This window comes from Equus przewalskii, chromosome 9 (genome assembly GCF_037783145.1).
Source record: "Equus przewalskii isolate Varuska chromosome 9, EquPr2, whole genome shotgun sequence".
Classification (NCBI taxonomy): domain Eukaryota; kingdom Metazoa; phylum Chordata; class Mammalia; order Perissodactyla; family Equidae; genus Equus; species Equus przewalskii.
Window position 1 is genome coordinate 17,056,408 of NC_091839.1, and position 16,206 is coordinate 17,072,613.

The 16,206-nt window shown below is 56.5% G+C and overlaps 1 protein-coding gene across 1 annotated transcript in view; it reads right to left on the reverse strand.

Moving 5' to 3' along the window:
- NAPA (NSF attachment protein alpha) overlaps positions 1 to 16,206 on the reverse strand; it is a 30,438-nt gene that overhangs the window by 1,503 nt on the left and 12,729 nt on the right. The window contains exons 2-10 of the mRNA XM_070558077.1: positions 11,262 to 11,341; positions 9,859 to 9,975; positions 4,863 to 4,909; positions 3,156 to 3,233; positions 2,883 to 2,938; positions 2,710 to 2,794; positions 1,779 to 1,883; positions 724 to 792; positions 277 to 327 (exon numbers count right to left, since the gene is read on the reverse strand). Coding sequence (XP_070414178.1) covers positions 277 to 327; positions 724 to 792; positions 1,779 to 1,883; positions 2,710 to 2,794; positions 2,883 to 2,938; positions 3,156 to 3,233; positions 4,863 to 4,909; positions 9,859 to 9,975; positions 11,262 to 11,341 — 688 coding nt within the window. The remainder of the gene's footprint in view (positions 1 to 276; positions 328 to 723; positions 793 to 1,778; positions 1,884 to 2,709; positions 2,795 to 2,882; positions 2,939 to 3,155; positions 3,234 to 4,862; positions 4,910 to 9,858; positions 9,976 to 11,261; positions 11,342 to 16,206) is intronic.

A 16,206-nucleotide genomic window follows, 5' to 3' on the forward strand; every position in this document is an offset into this window, starting at 1 on the left:
TGGTGCACAGGCCTCGGCCTTCAAGGGCAGACGGATGCGGGTTCGAATCCCAGCTCCGCCCCAAGGCACCAAGGACGAGTGTCCGCACCCCATTTGGCCTCAGGGCCACCATCTTCCAGAGGGCAGAACACACCCTGCACCTCTCGGGGCAACTTGTGAGTGAGGATTCCGGGGTGACTGGAGAGAGCAGGGAGCACACAGCAGGGGCCGCGGCCGGAGACAAAGGGAGAGGCTCACAGAGAGTCTGAGAGGACGGCCACCCCGCCTGCCACTCACCGCCTCAGTGTAGCCGTCCACGTTCTGCTCCTCGTGGGCTTCTAGCAACTTCTGTGGGGAAAGTGGCAGGCAGGGGTCAGGACCCAGGCTGGCCCGAGGGCTGCCCTGATCAGATCCACACCCCCATCGGGGTGGGAGAGTCGGGGGCACCCCCATGCTGACGGACAGCAAACAAGGGGCTGTGTTCCAAGTCTGCCCTTGGCTTCAGAAGTGGCTCTCGACCTCCCTGACACAGAACCTCGTGTGTGCGTGCGTGCGTGTGAGTGTGTGTGCGTGCGTGCGTGCCATCACGCGGCCTCCCAGCTCTGGCCCTGGCTCCAGTGCTGCCTGAGCCCTACTGCTCTCACGCTAACGGGACCCCAGGCCTCCAGCTTCCCCATCCACGGCTCCGGCCACCCGCCTCCAGGCCCAGAGGAAGGAGAGGGGTGGCAGGCGCCCAGCACCCACCTTCATCAGCTTGCACTCTCGGGAGTCGGAGAACGCGGGGAACAGCTCTTCGTACTTCTGGACAGCCAGCTGAGCATCGGCGAGGGCAGAGGGAAGGGAGGGGGCAACCTGATCAAGTGGCCTTCAGAGCCGCTGGCCTAGCAGCTGAGGGTACCTGGGCACACCTGGGCCCTGAGCCAGCTCTGCGCCCCTCTCCTAGCCCCCAGTGTCACCTGGCTCTGCGCCTGGTGGCAGAGACAGCTGCGGGTGGAGGAGGGCGGGGGGCCAATGAGAACCCTGCCTCCCCGATACAGCCCCCACGCCAGGCCTGGCGCTGCGCACTTCTCACATGGGACCGTCAGGAGGACCCAGGAGGCTCAGGGGACAGTGACCCGATTTAGAAAGCAGGGACAGACCAGAGGGCAGTGATCCACTCAGGGAACAGGGTAAGCGGTGGGGCAGGGACCTGAACAGCCCAACGCCTAAGCCTGAGCTCTCATCCGCCGTGCCAGGCGCAGGAGCAGGAAATGCCAACTCCGGTGGAGTACCAGCTCCTCCCCTCCGCATTCTCTGCTCCCCCTGCCCAGCCCTGGCCCCTCTCTTGCCAAGAAGCCCTGAAAACGGGTGCTTCAAATCATGGCACTGGGAGTCAGAAAGATCTAGAATCCTGGGCTGCACTTGACTCGCCATGTGGCCTTGAACAGGGACTCTGGTCTCAGCCTCAGGGTCTTCATCTATAAACGGATGAAGGGGAGCCGGCCTCACGGGCCGCAGTAAGGATTCGACACGTGCTCTCACGAAAGAGAGAGCCTGGCACCGAGGGAGCCAGGAGCTGGCAACTCCAATGCTACAGAGACCAGGCAGGTAACATCAGAGACCGAACCGTGCTAGTGCGAACAGGCATTTCCTGCCCGAGGCCAAAGGTCAGGGGCCAGATGTGAGAGAGAGACTTGCCTCTGCTAAGGGGTTGAGGGGTCACTTGGCCTAGTGAGCCACAGTGCGGGGGCGGTGACCCAGGGTGGGGGCGGTGACCCAGGGTGGGGGCAAGCTCAGGTGGGCTCACTGGCCGGGCTCACCTTGGCATTGAGCATGTCGATGCAGAAGTGGCAGAGGGCCGCCTTGAAGAAGTAGTCCTTGGCGCTGTACTTGAGGAGGGGGCTGTCCATGGCGGTGGTCCCCACCTGTGGGCACGTGGAAGCAGCTGTGTGAGCTTGGGTCGGGCAGCCAGAGGGCCAGGTCACTACCAGCACCGGGGAGCAGCTGGAGCTGGAGCTGGGTCTGTGCCCCGGGTGAGGCCTGTGGGGGACCCTGAGGGCAGGAGGCCAGGGACCAGTCCTGGGGATTGGCAACCGCCACACGAGTGACCGAGGGCCAGAGCATGATGGGGCGGTGTTGCCACAGGGCTGAAGCCAGGTGTCCGTGGGCCTCCTGAAGCGCCGAGATGGTGGGAGGCGGCGGCCCTGCTGTCATGCCCGACAGGAGGCTGGCATGTTGGCGGGCAGGGGGTGGCAGGCTGCAGGAACATGGGAGGTGGAGCCCGCCCCTCTCTCCTCCGAGGCCAGCTGCCTGCCTTTCTCCGGGCCAGGCTGAGCCCACCAGGACGGCCCGGGCCCGCCCAGCTCGCCCTGCACAGCAGAGGGGAGCCCGTGCGCCCATGTCACGCTCCTCCCCGCTCCCGCCATGCTGAGGGGCTGGGCACCCCAGGCCAGCGCAACTCTTCTCGCTCCCACCCGCCTCTGCTTCTTCAGTTGGCCTCGCTCGGGGGCCACGCAGGACGCGCTCTGTGAGGAGCGTGGGAAGGGCTACGTCCAGGGAGAGGGCGGTGGCACCAAGTGGGGCTGTGGGTGGAGAAAGCGTCTGGCCAGGCTGAGCAGAGGGCGAGGGCGAGAGAGACGACAGAGGGAAGTGGAAGGAGAGGGAGGGCGGCAGAGGGGCGCTGTGGGACACCTAGGATGGGGCGTGATGCCCTCCGCGGGCAGCAGGGCTCCACTCCCAACCTGTGCCCACCTGCTCGTAGATGTCAATGGCCTTCTGATACTGCTCCAGCTGCGCGGCGTAACCAGCCACCTTCAGCAGACACTTGTTGGCCGAGCTGCATGGGGCAGAGAGGAGACGGGGGCGGTCGGTGGCTGGGCAGGGCCCCAGGGCTGGGGCGGCAGAGGGGAGCCGGGTGCCGGTACCTGTTGGACTCCTCGCCTTTGTAGTAGTCGGCAGACTGCTCGTAGTGGGCGATGGCCTGCGGTATGGAGGGAGGAGAGGGTGAGGGGCCGTGGTGCAGCCCGGGTCACTTGCAGGCCCGCCCTCGGTCTGAGTGCTGCCAGCGCCCCAGGCCCCTTCCCAGTACTCAGACCCAGAGGGCTCCCCCAGTTGCTAGCAGAGAGGGACCCTGGTCCCGAGACGGGCTGCCGCAGCCCTGGCCTCTGCTGGCCTGGCAGGCCCTGGCGGCCACTCACCTTCTCGATGTCCACCAGCTCCGTCTCATAGATCTCAGCAATGGAGATGTGATGCTTGGCTGCGATGGTGAACCGGCCCTGGGTGCGACACGGAATGGTTGGCCTGTGACCAGTGGCGACCTGAATGCCTCCAGCTCAGCCACGCCCCTCTGGTCCCCAAGGCTGGTGGACTGCTGCCCCCCCGCCGCCCAAGGGGAGGTGTGTGGAAGAGGCTGCCCATCGAGAGGCAGAGATGCTTCAGGGGCTCTCGAGGGGGGCGCAGGTCTGTGTGCTGCCCTGACCGGGTAGCCCTGGGCAGTCACTGCACATCCAGCCTCCACCTCCATCCTGTCCACAGGGGCAGGTGGCGTGGCGCCAGGGAGAATGGGACTGAGCCCCAAGCCTGCACCCACCCCCAGGGCTGGTCCATGGCCGCCCGGTTGCTGAGGGCAGCAGGAAAGGGCAAGGCCCCAGGCTGAGCCAGGCCTAGTGTGAGGTCTCAGTGACCCGTGTGGAGGCCTGTGTCCCCGGGCTCAGCCAGGCCCCGTCTGGGAAATCAGTGACCCCTGTGTGGAGGCATGTCACCCTGGGCTCAGCCAGGCCCTGTCTGGGGCATCAGTGACCCCTGTGTGGAGGCGTGTGTCCCCTAGCTCAGGCAGGCCCTGTCTGGGGTCTCAGTGACCCCTGTATGGAGGCGTGTGTCCTCGGGCTCAGGCAGGCCCCGTCTGGGGTATCAGTGACCCGTGTGGAGGCATGTCCCCTAGGGCTCAGCCAGGCCCTGTCTCGGGTATCAGTGACCCCTGTGTGGAGGTGTGTGCCCACAGGCTCAGCCAGGCCTAATGTGGGGTCTCAGTGACCCCTGTGTGGAGGCATGTCCCCCTGGGCTCAGCCAGGCCCCGTCTGGGGTCTCAGTGACCCCGTGGGAGGTGTGTGTCCCTGGGCAAGTCACGTCACTTGTCGGGCCCCCTCTGCTGCCTGTCGAGTGGGATGACCCCAGGGCCCCCACTGGGCCCCCACTGAGCCCCCGCAGAGGGCTGCTGGAGAGGATTAAATCCCTCAGCTGGGGTGCTTCGTCCACAACGGGCACCACAGTCACTGTTGTAAGTACAATGCGACAGCATCGCCTGGGCCCCACAGGGGCAGGACCCTTGGTTCCTGCCTGGAGGAGTGGTCTGACAACACAAAGGTCGAGCGTGAAGAGGCAAACAAGAGAATGGATAGGAGCCTGCCCAGTTTGGTCCACGGTCCCAGCTCCCTGGCCTTGGCTGGCAGCCGCCTCTCCGGGGCTCCTGTCAATGGGGATGCTCCCTGGGGCGGGGCAGGCCTGAGCCGACTCTGGGCCCTGCCTCCCTACCCCCTGGCCTGCCAGGAGCTACTGATCAAATGGGATACTGGTGGGCAGGCTGGGAAAGGGGAAAGCGCTGGACACACATGCCCCAGTCACCGTACCTTCTACAGATGAAGACAATGACAGCCCATGGGGAGGGCAGAGGCAGGACCCAATCTGGGGTGGGGCCATCAGCCCCTGGGATGTGCTGGGACTGCAGCCAGGAACCATGCGGGTGGGGAGCTGGGTGAGGACCCAGCCAGCCAAGCCCAGCTCAGTGACCAAACTCCCCTGGCTCCCACTCCCCTCCCCGCCTGCTTCTGGTGCTGGAAGAGAGGAGGTGAGGCTGGGGCAGTAAGGTGGACCAGGAGGGGGATGGATGGACGTGCGGCGACCCTTACCATGTCTGTGTAGATCTCAATTGCTCTCATCAAACAGTTAATGGCCTCTGGGGAGAGAAGAAGGGAGGAGGGAGGAGAAAGCAGAAAGTGAAGGCACTGCCACAGCAGCTGAGGAGAGGAGGATGCAGGGCAGGCGCTGCGGCCACTGCGCAGAGACCAGCAGGCACTGGGAGATGCCGGGTCTATGCTCTGCGGGGCTGGGAGGGAGGGAGAAGGCGGCCCTGAGTCTCAGGATACCTAGTTGCACTGATTTATTCCGTAGATGGTGATCTGCTGGTCACAACTTCAGGGAGGAGCCCTGCCGACGTGGCTGCCTCTCCCTCGGGCCGCCATGATGCCACCACATTCCCAGCAACCCCAGGGACACAGCTGGCCCTGGGTCGGGCTGACATCCCGACTCCCATCCCATGGGTGTTTTGAGCCAGACCTGTCAAGGCCCTGCCTCAGAGGCCAGAGCTGCTGGCAAGGGGAGAGGCAGGGCCCGAGGCAGCCAGGCCTGCATCGCCGGACACCCAGGGTCCACCCGGGCTTGGCCACCTGTTCACTGTGGGACCTGAATCAGCCACATGCCCCACACCTGTCATGGCAGGAGGAGGCGGGATGCCGTGACACCAAGGCCCCTTCAGCGGGAATCTCACCACGTCTCTGCCCAGGCCTCGGCCCTCGGCAGAGCTGTCCGTGCCCTCTCTAACCCAGCACGGCTCCCCACCAGCTCCTCAACCACAGGCTTCACCAACAAACCCACCCAGCGGGATGGGGTGGCACCTGAGAGGACCAACTGGGCCATTTCTGATTTACTATCTCTTGCAAGACTTCAAATTGGGGGATGGCTTTTTTTCTTTTTTGACAAGTTATTTGGAGGAGAGAGAGAAGCACGAGTGGGAGGCATTTTCTAGCAGACAGAGATGCGCTCTCGGGCGGATTTTTTTTTAACATCGTTTTAACGCATCTCAGGAGGAAAGGGTGTGGGGGAGGGGGAAAGACAGAGAGTCTGGACAGACCACAGGACCTGGTCTCTGAGCCGGGGCCAGGCTGAAAGTTTGGCCCGCCGTCCAGGACATTTGCAAGGCTCCTGATGCACCACTGGGTCTCCAGTCGGCTGGGTGCACTGGGCCTGAGGTCACGCGGTGCAAGGCCTGGCGGCTGCTCTCAATGGACTAACAGCCTCCCTGCCCGGGGGACACGAACAGAGGCCCTGAGCCTCAGACCGTGGCTGGGACTTCGGGGAGCCCACATGGCCCCTAAATTTACATGGAGAAAGTGGGTATCTGTGAGCACTGTTCTGGGGGAGGAAGGAAGGGTCTATAGGTTTGGTCCAATTCTGAAAGGCCTCCGGGGACCCCAGAAAGATTCAGAGAGTCCACCATTTGGTCACAGCTCCCTGGCCAACAGTTGGAAGCTGGGCCAGTGGGGAAGAGGAAAAGAAGGAAAAAGGGGGCAGAGGAGAAGGCAAGGGAGAGAACACAGAAATCATGGCTGGAAGCGGTGGTACTTCAGCACTCACGCACTCTCTAACAGAGCGCTTCTGGAAGGAACTGATCAGCTAACCACAGGGTGCAACCCAGATTGCAACACTGTGATAAGGACCGTGATAAGGACGGACAGCAGAGCGTGGGGCAGCAGGGAGGGGCTCTGCACAGGCTCCTCCTCCATCCTCTGCCCCAGGGGGCAGGGAGTGGCCGGCAGGTCCCCAGGCAGGTGACTGGTGGACCCCCCTCCCTCTCCTGGAAACACCTGGGGTGCCCCGCCTGGCACCTCAGGCAGGGGTGGCAAAGGCTGCCCCAGTGAGATCAGCAGCCGCAGAGGGGAGAGGCTAGAAGTCCCCCGGCAGGACACCCCGCAGCTGCCACCCTGGGCCTGCTGGCGCTGGCGTGCCGTCAGCAAGGAGCAGCAGCGGGGAAGAAAGCTTAGCCGAGGGCGGCAGCACGGAGGCACCGGGCTAAGCCCCTTCACGCCTGTCCTTGCTCTGCGACAGCTGGCTCTGAAGGCAGCAGGCTGCCAGCTGACGCCCACATGAGTGCCACCGACGCAGTGGCTGCAGCTGGCTTATCTCGTCACCAGGACCCTGAGGAGGAGCAACCAGCACACCCATGGCGGGCACAGCAAAACCCACCACACATGTCCACCACCCCCTCTGTCCACCCTCAGAAAACCGGAGCCAGAAAGGGGCTCCGCAGTGATGCAGCCGGGATGCAGCCCGGGGGCGTGAGGCCAGAGAGGGAAGGCGCAGCTCAGGGAGACAGGGCGTCTGCCACCCAGGGCCCTCTCCCCAGCCCTGTGCTCCAGCCCCTCCGGTCAGCGGCAGGCCCTCTCCCATCACGCCCCCGGACTCAGCCCCAGGTGCCTCCTCAGTAAAACGGGGGGCAAATGACAGAACCCCACGAGGACATGGAATGGCTTAAAGGAAGATGCTGAGTGTCTGGGTGGGCAGTAGGCACCCGGTAAATGGCAGTGGGGGTAGGGCACGTGGGGCCACTTCCCCGGCTCAGGTGCATGCAAGCACACGTGCGTCCTGAGGTCCAGCCATCAGACAGGCAGGTAAAGGCCTCCATGGCCTGCGTCCACCCGGAGCAGCCGGCAGTGGCTGAGAAACTCTGGGGAAGCACGGCTATGGGCGTCACCTCCCCACCTCCAGCCACCAAGAGGGCAGCAGGCCACCCTGGCCCACACTCAGAGGGAGAGAGCGAGGACAGGAGCCAACTCCTCTCCTTCCGCCCCAGCCAGCTCCGCAGGCCTTCGGCAAAGGCGCACCCAGCTGCCTCGAGGGGAGCGCCTCCAGGACTCCTGTCGGAAGTGCTGCCACACCGAGGCGTTCCAGGCAGGTGAGGCAACCAGCAAGGCCCCGGGCAGCTGGCCGCTGCTGGGGAAACTGGGCAGGTTTCCAAGGGGGCCCTCCAGCTCTGTTTCACAAAGCACGGGGCCCAGGGGCAGAGGCTAGGGGAGCCCAGGCCAGGCCCCTGCCTGACGGGAGCCAAGGGCCACCCTCACCGGATGTTCACTACAGGCCAGATGCCACAAGGGCAAGTCTGTGCTTCATCTCACGTGTGGGACCCCGCTTTACCAGACCAGGAGATGGAGCCCAGAAGATTAAGTGACTGTGAGGTCATGGGGCCAGGCTCCACCCAGACCTCAGAGAGCATGCTGCCCACATCCCCCCGGGCCCTGACTGGGCGGCAGTGGCGCTGGGACAGCTCAGTGCTCCTCCCCGCTTGGCACTGAGAACCAGGGCTCTAGCCGAGGCACCCGCGCCCAGCTCTGCCCAAACAAGGCTCTCCTCCACACCACCGCCTCTCACGTTTCCTGAAAGGTACCCCACCCCAACCCCACCCCCCAGGGCAGTGAACTCTGCTTGCTGATCCCTGGAGAAACCAAGTTGGTCTCTGTGCCCTACGATGGGCACGTCGTCACCCCTAACGACAGCTGCTTTCTCATTGGCCTGGGACGCCTCAGCCACCCCGCTGGGCTTCCTAAGGCCAGGCATGGCCATGCCCCTGACCCAGGCCCTAGCACCCAACACACACCCTGCAGAGCCTGGAAAGGCTCAGACCAGAGGCCTGGGAAGAAGGCGACATCACAGAGCCAGGTGGGGCCTGCTTGTGCAAAGCGCTGGGCTTGATCAGAGAGCAAATGGTGTTGAGCACATGTCACGCAGCCTGGCACTCCGCCGCACCCCAAAACAAGGCCTTCCAGTCACTCCGGAGCAGCAGCTGAATGTCACAGATGCCAGGGCCACATCTCCAGGCCAACCAGTTCCCCAGGGAGCAGAGGAAGGGCTGGGGTAGGGGCTCCATGAGGGACACACAGATGTCCCTGGGCGATTCTCGATGAAAACAAACCCAGGGTCGCCTGGGGTCATCATCACAACACCCACGCGGCCTGCTGTGCCCAGCGCCACCAGCCAGTCGCACTCAGCTTGGTGCACAGAGCGACAGGGCCCCCCCAGCCACGAGGCCTCCCTTCGGGTTCTTGCTAAGCCTGAGCCCACCATGTGACAGCTCAGATCAACATTTGTGAGACCCCTGGCTGCAGACGAGTGACTGGTCAAGTCTAGGGGACAGAGAAGAGCTCCCTGGTCAACAGAGATCAAACCCCTGACTGGGCACTGAATGTCCCTGAAGGCGGTAACGGACCTGCCAGCAACGCCAGAGCGCTGGTGTGTGAGCCGGCGCTCGCCAATCTTTGCAGAGACCTCCGGGAACTGCTGCAAACTGTCCTCTCCTGGGAAGGACAAGTCTTTATTCCAAGATTATGCAGCTTTTTTTAAAAAAAAATTCATGTACTTCCTATTCTCTTATGAGAGGACGGTGACCATAGATGGTCATTAAAAAAAAGTCTTTGCTTGCTAAAATTAAAAGTTAGCAACCTACGTCTGGCACCAAGATTAAAAAGATAAATTAAAATTCCAGCTCCATGAGACTTGAAAGCCTGGCACCCGTCGGGCTGCGCTTCCACTTCAGGATGAGCCCAGTGGGACAAAAACGGTCTCTCACGATGAGTCAGTCCCCAGCACGCGCTCACTTTAAGGAGCCTGCTCTCCAGCGCTAGCGGGGGGGGGGGCGGGGGGGGGCGGCTAGCCAGGTTAGCCAGGTTAGGAGGATTTCCGGTAGGTTTCCGTAGCGACTCCTACCTGGCTGGCCTCGGGAGCCTCCCAGCCCCTTCTGCATGTCAATTCTGACAACAGAACAGATTTCCTCCCTCCTGGGCGTGCGGTGGGTCTGAAATGGGACTCCCACTCCCAAATGCTCCCAGGCTCCGGGAGCGGGCGATCAGCTGCACACACCGAGCGGAGGGGGAGGGGGAGGCTTGGAGCGAGATGCAAATACCACCCGGAAGGGAGCCAGCTCTGAAATCAAAGCGCTGCCTCCCCGCCAGCCTGTCACATGTCACCCATGTCGGCCATGGAGAGAAGCTGAGCCGCCACCGACTGGAGGATTGCTCCACAGCGCACCCCGCAGGGGCTCTGGGCAGCCAGCCTGGGACCCTCGGCAGCCCTCACCTTGGGGGTCAGCCTTCTTGAACGCGTTGCCTGCGTCCACAAAGCAGGTGGCTGCGTCGTGCTTGCTCTGGAGCTGCAGGTGCAGCTGGGCTGCCTGGCAGAAAGCGTTTCCGGCAGCTGCAACAGAGAAGAGTGACCCTGGCTGGGCGGGGCTCCGTGCTCTGTAAGCCCCTCAGACACTGCCTGGGAGGTGGGCGAGCTCTTGAGAACGTGGCAAGGGCCCCTGAGACAGGAAGACACTGGCCTCAACCTCAGGCCTCCTGACCCCAGCAATGCCCCGCTGGGAGTCTCAAACCACAGGGCTGGGAGCCAGCACCCAGAGGCAGAGCCGGAGGGGTGCGGGGAAGAGAGGGGCAATCGAGACTCACCTACACGCTTCCCCGTGCACAGCCCCTTTCCGAGTCCGAGCTCTCTTCCCCCGACTCCCATCTCTTCCTGTCTAGCTTGCCCCACCCCTCTGCTCCGTCCACATTCTAGTTCCTCCCGCAGTCACTACAAGGCTCGTGGGCAAGGCACTAGGGGGGACACAGAGTGTCCGCTGCCCCCAGGAGCTTCATGTCCAGAAAGGGCAACAGGATGTGGGCATCAAGGGCTTGAGTATGTGGGGATAGGAGCCCATGGCCGGAGCAGAGGGCAGTGGAGGCCACAGCTGAAGGCCAGTCTGTGCTGTACTGGCTGCACAATGGCACCTTCCACAGGTCCCAAGCCATTCTGTTCACGCATCTGCAACCCTAAAGTGCCTTGCAGGAGACAGCAGGCTCTCTCCTCGGGGGAGAGGGCCCCGTGCTAACTGGGAGCTCCACAGCCCCCTCCCGCGGCTCCGAGGCTGCTTCCTTCATTCTCCTCCAGCTGGATTCCAGTCAGAGCCCTGGGCTGGGGGAGGACGAGAGGGCCCGCCCTGCAACTTCAGAGAAGCAGGGTTAACATGCCGCCCGGCTTTCCAGGGCTGCTGTGACAATTCAATTCAACAGTGCGTGCTTGGGGCTTAGCTGAGCGCGCAGTGAAGAGGAGCTGTGATCAATGTGATCACTGGAGCCACTTGAGCACCCCCAGCCCAGAATTCAGACTCTGATGGAAGCACCAGGGAACAGCTTCGGCGGAAACCTGAGATTCTGGATTTAAAGGGAAACCCCTCGAAGAGCTCATCAATCCACGTGGGTATATCGGGACTCAATAATCTATTTATGCGTCTCTCCTTTCCGTCCCTCTCTCCAAGGCCCTGGGACCCCAGCTGTAAAACAACCCAGTGAGCTTAACACAGCCAGAGGGCAGGCCAGTGGGTTTCTGCCTGGAGATGCACCAAAGGAGGGGCCGCAGGCTAACGTCCCAGCCAGGCTTTCCTGACGGAAGCTGAGGGAAGGAGGCGAGCGAGCCACGGAGGAGCTCTGCTGGGGGTCACATACCGCTCCAGTTCTTGGCCATTTTGAACATGTTTGCCGCTCTGGCGTAGATCTCGCAGGCTTCCTCCACTTTGGATGAGCCCCTGGGGAAAGAAGGTAAGGAGAAGATGGAGTCTGTGCCAAAGAGAAAGCAACCTTCTGCCCCAGCCCCTCACGATCTCCCTGTGAGGCCAGCTCCCTGTGAGGCCAGCTCCCCGCCGGCAGCGGCAGCCCAGGCCTCTGCTCCAGGCTCGAGAGACGCAGTCCAGGGTCCCGCTCCCTCACAGAGGCACGCCTGATGTGGGCTGCCTGGGCGCTCCCTGGGGAGGGCTGGGTGGCACTCACTGTGATACCAGCCCTCATATCAGTTCCCCCACACTGAACCCACCGTATATGGGGTTAAAACCAAAGCACTCAGCCCCTGCTTATTCCTCAGCTTCCTGGCCCCAGAACCCACTGTACCCCATGGAGACAAACGGCCAGGGACAGCCACCTGCATTCATTATCTCCTCCTCCTCCCCCTTACAAGCAGCCCCCTCAGGCTGGTAGTAAAGCTCCAACCAGAAAGGCCCTATGCTCCCCCTCCCCTACCTAAAAACCCCAATAAAAACCCTACCTTTTAGCTTTTCGGGGTGTTAGGGATTTCAGCGTTAGCTGCCCTCTCTCCTTGCTCAGGACTGTGCAATAATAAAATTCCTACTTTCTTCCACTACACCCGGTGTCAGAGATTGGCTTTCTGTGCAATAGGTGAGCAAACTCACTTCAGGTTCCATATTTGGTGACCCAGGTGGGACAACGTCCTAAGTGGACGTCTCGCCTGTGGCACACCGACCTCTGGCTAACGGCCTCTCTTGGAAGCTGTCCTGCAGCTGCCTGAGCCCCTGGTCTCAGGGACAGCCCCAAGTGACTGGCTGCTGACCGGATGTGGTTGGCCCACAGCACTTTTGCTGTGGTGGTGGAAGAAACTAGGTTCAGGATCCAGGAAGAGATCTCTTGTAAGTCGCTGGTAGTTTTTGTTTTCGTCCTTGTGCTAACCTTTTCCAGCAGGACCAGCTGGAAATAATGGGTACCTGGCAGCCCTCTGGGCTCTGTTTGCTTTGAAGTTGCAACGCCCCGGCCAGATTTTGGGAAGTCCCCTGGGTGTGCACACCGAGGTCCCTTGTCCTTGCTCATTTGGGAAGATCTCTGTGGTGGATCTTCATTTGTTGGGTGCCTCCCGAGTGTAGGACACGGACTAGGCCGGGACGGGAAGCACTTTGGTTTTTGGTTTTGGTTTTGGTCTTTGTTTTGGCTTCTGTTTGTGGCTGAGGGTTTTTGGCAAAGTGCGCTTGTTTGGTATTTGTTGTTGTCTGTCTGTTTGTCCTTTTAAAAGTGTTAACATGGGAGGTGCTGCGTCTATTCCACCTAAGAGCCCCTTGGGAAAAACTCTGGCTGACTGGTCGGCCTGTAGTTATAAGCCAATGTCTAAAGAGGGATGATGTTCCTTTCTAACACCACGTGGCCACAATATTCTTTAGACTCCAGAGGAAAAAAAAATGGCCTAACAATGGATCCGTAAGTGGGGAAACTTTTCAGAGAGCTCTCAAAAACAGCTGTTTTATTGGTACCTATGAAAAGACCAAATTAAAAGGAAACTACAATGACTAGTCTCAAAAACTTAACCCAACTTGGGGTCTCAGCTTCTTCTCGTGGTCTTACAGACGCTAATGCAAACATTACGTTAACAAAGAGAAATGAGAAAAGGAAGAGCAACAGGACTCATCCCAACAGGATGGAAATCTTCAGCTAGTTATTAAAACAGAAACAGGATAAATGGAACAGACATGAAAAATGTTAAAACAAAGGTTTTGATAAAACACTGCCCAAGGGTGGATGGCGCCCGCAAGATGAAAGGACAGCAGACAGGCCTGTTCTACTCCCCCCAGTTTGAAAAAATTAAAAAGCCCGAAGGCAGAAATCACAGTGAGAAACCTGACCAGCAATTGCGTGGGGCAACAGTTAGGCTACTAAGGTTGATGAGACTATAAAAATTAAAGTTTTTGAGCTCATATTATATAAAGAGGTTATGTCAACTGTGCCTGAGTGTTTTTTGGAAATGGATGTCATGCCTGGCTACAAAATGCTTCCCGTACACAGTATCCTAATACTGCAACTTGTTAATGGGGTTCTAATATAAGTTATCATTACAGGCATAAGTGTTGACAAAATTAAGATAAAGTTTTGTAAAAATTGATATACTTAAATGGGGCACTTTCAGTTTACCCCAACTGGTGTATTTACAGATGTAATTGGAAAAGCCAGCTACAACAATGGGAAGCCTATTTTAATCTTTTGAGGCTTCTAAATAAAATCAGGAATACTTACAGCCTCTTTAAAAGAAAATAACCAATTAAACATGCCAGCAGGTGAAGCCAAATCTGTGGCTTCTCTCTCCTCTCTGTGGAGCTTCCCAGCAAGCTGAGCTCCACTTCAACTCCCCCGAAATTCCTGACCTAAAATTAAGCAAGTAAAAATAAGTAAACTTTTGAGGTAATTTAAAATTGTAATGGCCATTCTGGGGAGTCTCTGTTTCGGGTGAGTCCACCTTGAGGTCACCCTTAAAAGAGTGGATTCAAAATCTCTCAGAATGGGATGCAGTCTTTGATTAACACACAGAAACTTCTAAAACACAAACTTATTTAACATGATATAGAATACACTTTGGTACATGAAAGCCTGTTTAAGTTTGCTGGTTTGATTTAAATAGGCATGTCCTCAAAGTTACCAGTGTTGGATACGATGCAGACACACAGCCTGGGTTTACCGGTCCAACGAGCTCACGTCATCTCTGTGACAAAATTTATCAGCAAGAGTAATGACTCAGTATAACAGCTAATTTTGTTTGCTGTCTCAGGAGGTTTTTGTAGACGATCTAAATATGATTGCTAAAGACCGGTAAACTAAACAAATGTAAAATGATAAAAGTTTTTGGAAAAACTTTATAACAATAATTACAGATTATGGTGTATGTACTTAAAACAGCTTAAAATGATGGTTAACTACTTTAATGTCACACGAAGTTTTTAAGAGTAATTTAACCATAATTGTTAAAACTGGGTAAGAGTTGTTTTTTTTTTTTTTTTTAAAGATTGGCATCTGGGCTAACAACTGTTGCCAATCTTTTTAATTTTTTTTTTCTGCTTTATCTCCCCCAACCCCGCCGTGTACATAGTTGTATATCTTAGTTGCAGGTCCTTCTAGTTGTGGGATGTGGGATGCCGCCTCAACGTGGCCTGACGAGCGGTGCCATGTCCGCGCCCAGGATCCGAACCCTGGGCCAGCGCAGCAGAGCGCACAAACTTAACCACTCAGCCACAGAGCTGGCCCCTGGGTAAGAGTTTTTAAGTACAATAATTATGTTTCATAGTCTGCATACTTAAAAAACAGTTTCCAAAATCTTTTTGGAAACAAACTTTATAGCTTTATTAAGTTAAATAATAACAGTTGATTGGGTATCTAGGTCATTTCCACATAAGATAAAATATTAAAGGTTAACTACTAAGCATAGATTTGTCTGCCTTTGGTTTCTTATCTCAAAGAAACTGAAAAGTGCTTACGTTTATTGATAAACGTGTTTTATGTAGGCTGAGGAATTTTCTATGAGAAAACAGATATTTCTAAAAGGTCTGTATACAAGGAAAGTAAAATATATGTTTTCAGTAAAAAAGGTATAAAGAGTGGAAATATTTTTGTTTCTTGAGTTAAGAAAGATAAATTTGTCCTAAAGTACCACGACAAATTCTGAATGTAAAAAATAAGTAGCAAAAGCTTTGTGAAAGTAAAACCCTACAGAGTTTTATGTATAGTCAAGTTGGCTGAGACTGAAATAAATTTATTAAGTCCATAAGTTTCAATATCAAAAGTAAGCTGGTGCAAAATCAAAATTTGGTTTTCTTGCCCAGAAGGATAATATTTTTAAACTTTTGGTGTGTTCTTAACAAAGAGGTTATAAAAGATTTTTCTTCACCTTTTAATGTTTTTGACAAGCTCCCCCCAACAAATATTCAAGTCCTGAATAAAGGCTTTCTTTTGACCTGGAAGAGGAGGGAGAGTTTCTCTGGGGATTTTCAGAGGCCCCTGGGACTTCTCAGAGAAATTTCCTCTCTTCCTACAAAAAAAGAAAGCTAAGCTAACTAGGCTTATTCAGTATATTAGATTACATGGAAAGCATTGTCAAATAAGTAATAATAAACTTTCTTCAATGGTATTATGTGGATGAGTGTTATTAAGTATATCTAAAATTCTGATCTGTTCTTATTGTCAGCCAAGATTCTGGTTATTATCTCAAAGTGTTATATGTCACAAGAATGGTCAAGTGTCCTTGGCAATTACTATTTTTGAATGTCTTATTTACAGACAGTTGTTTTACTCTGATGTTTTTGTAAACACGTCTCATCTTCAGAGAAATTCATGGAAAGGACTCTGACGCTCTAGAACACAGGTTTCTGATAAACTTTCAGGTTATAAAGCTGAGCTGGGTAGGAAATTACAGAACTCTAACAGACAAACCGATGACTTCATGAAACTGCTGACAGAAGATTAAGATCGAGAACTAACTACCCGGGACTAAATGAACTGATGAGGATGATTTATAATTTTTACAACTTTTGCTTGAAATACGGTTGATTTTTTAAAGGGTTTTTTTTTTTTCAGATTTAGAAAACTTTTTTTTCTATTCTCTTGAGGAACTATGATTTATAGCAATTTGTAAAAAAATTGAAACACTTGTCTTTTTCTCCCTGTATGATCCCTCCAAAATGTAAAAACTCCTGATCAGTAAGGATTCTCATTCTCGTGGCAATATGGTTGTCTGCATAAGTTCAATAAGAATCTGTTCTTCTAACAGGACACAATTGGAAACACTGGTTATATTACCAAGGCTTTGACTGGAATGTTATATTTGAGGAAAACATACAGGCTAGGATATGAC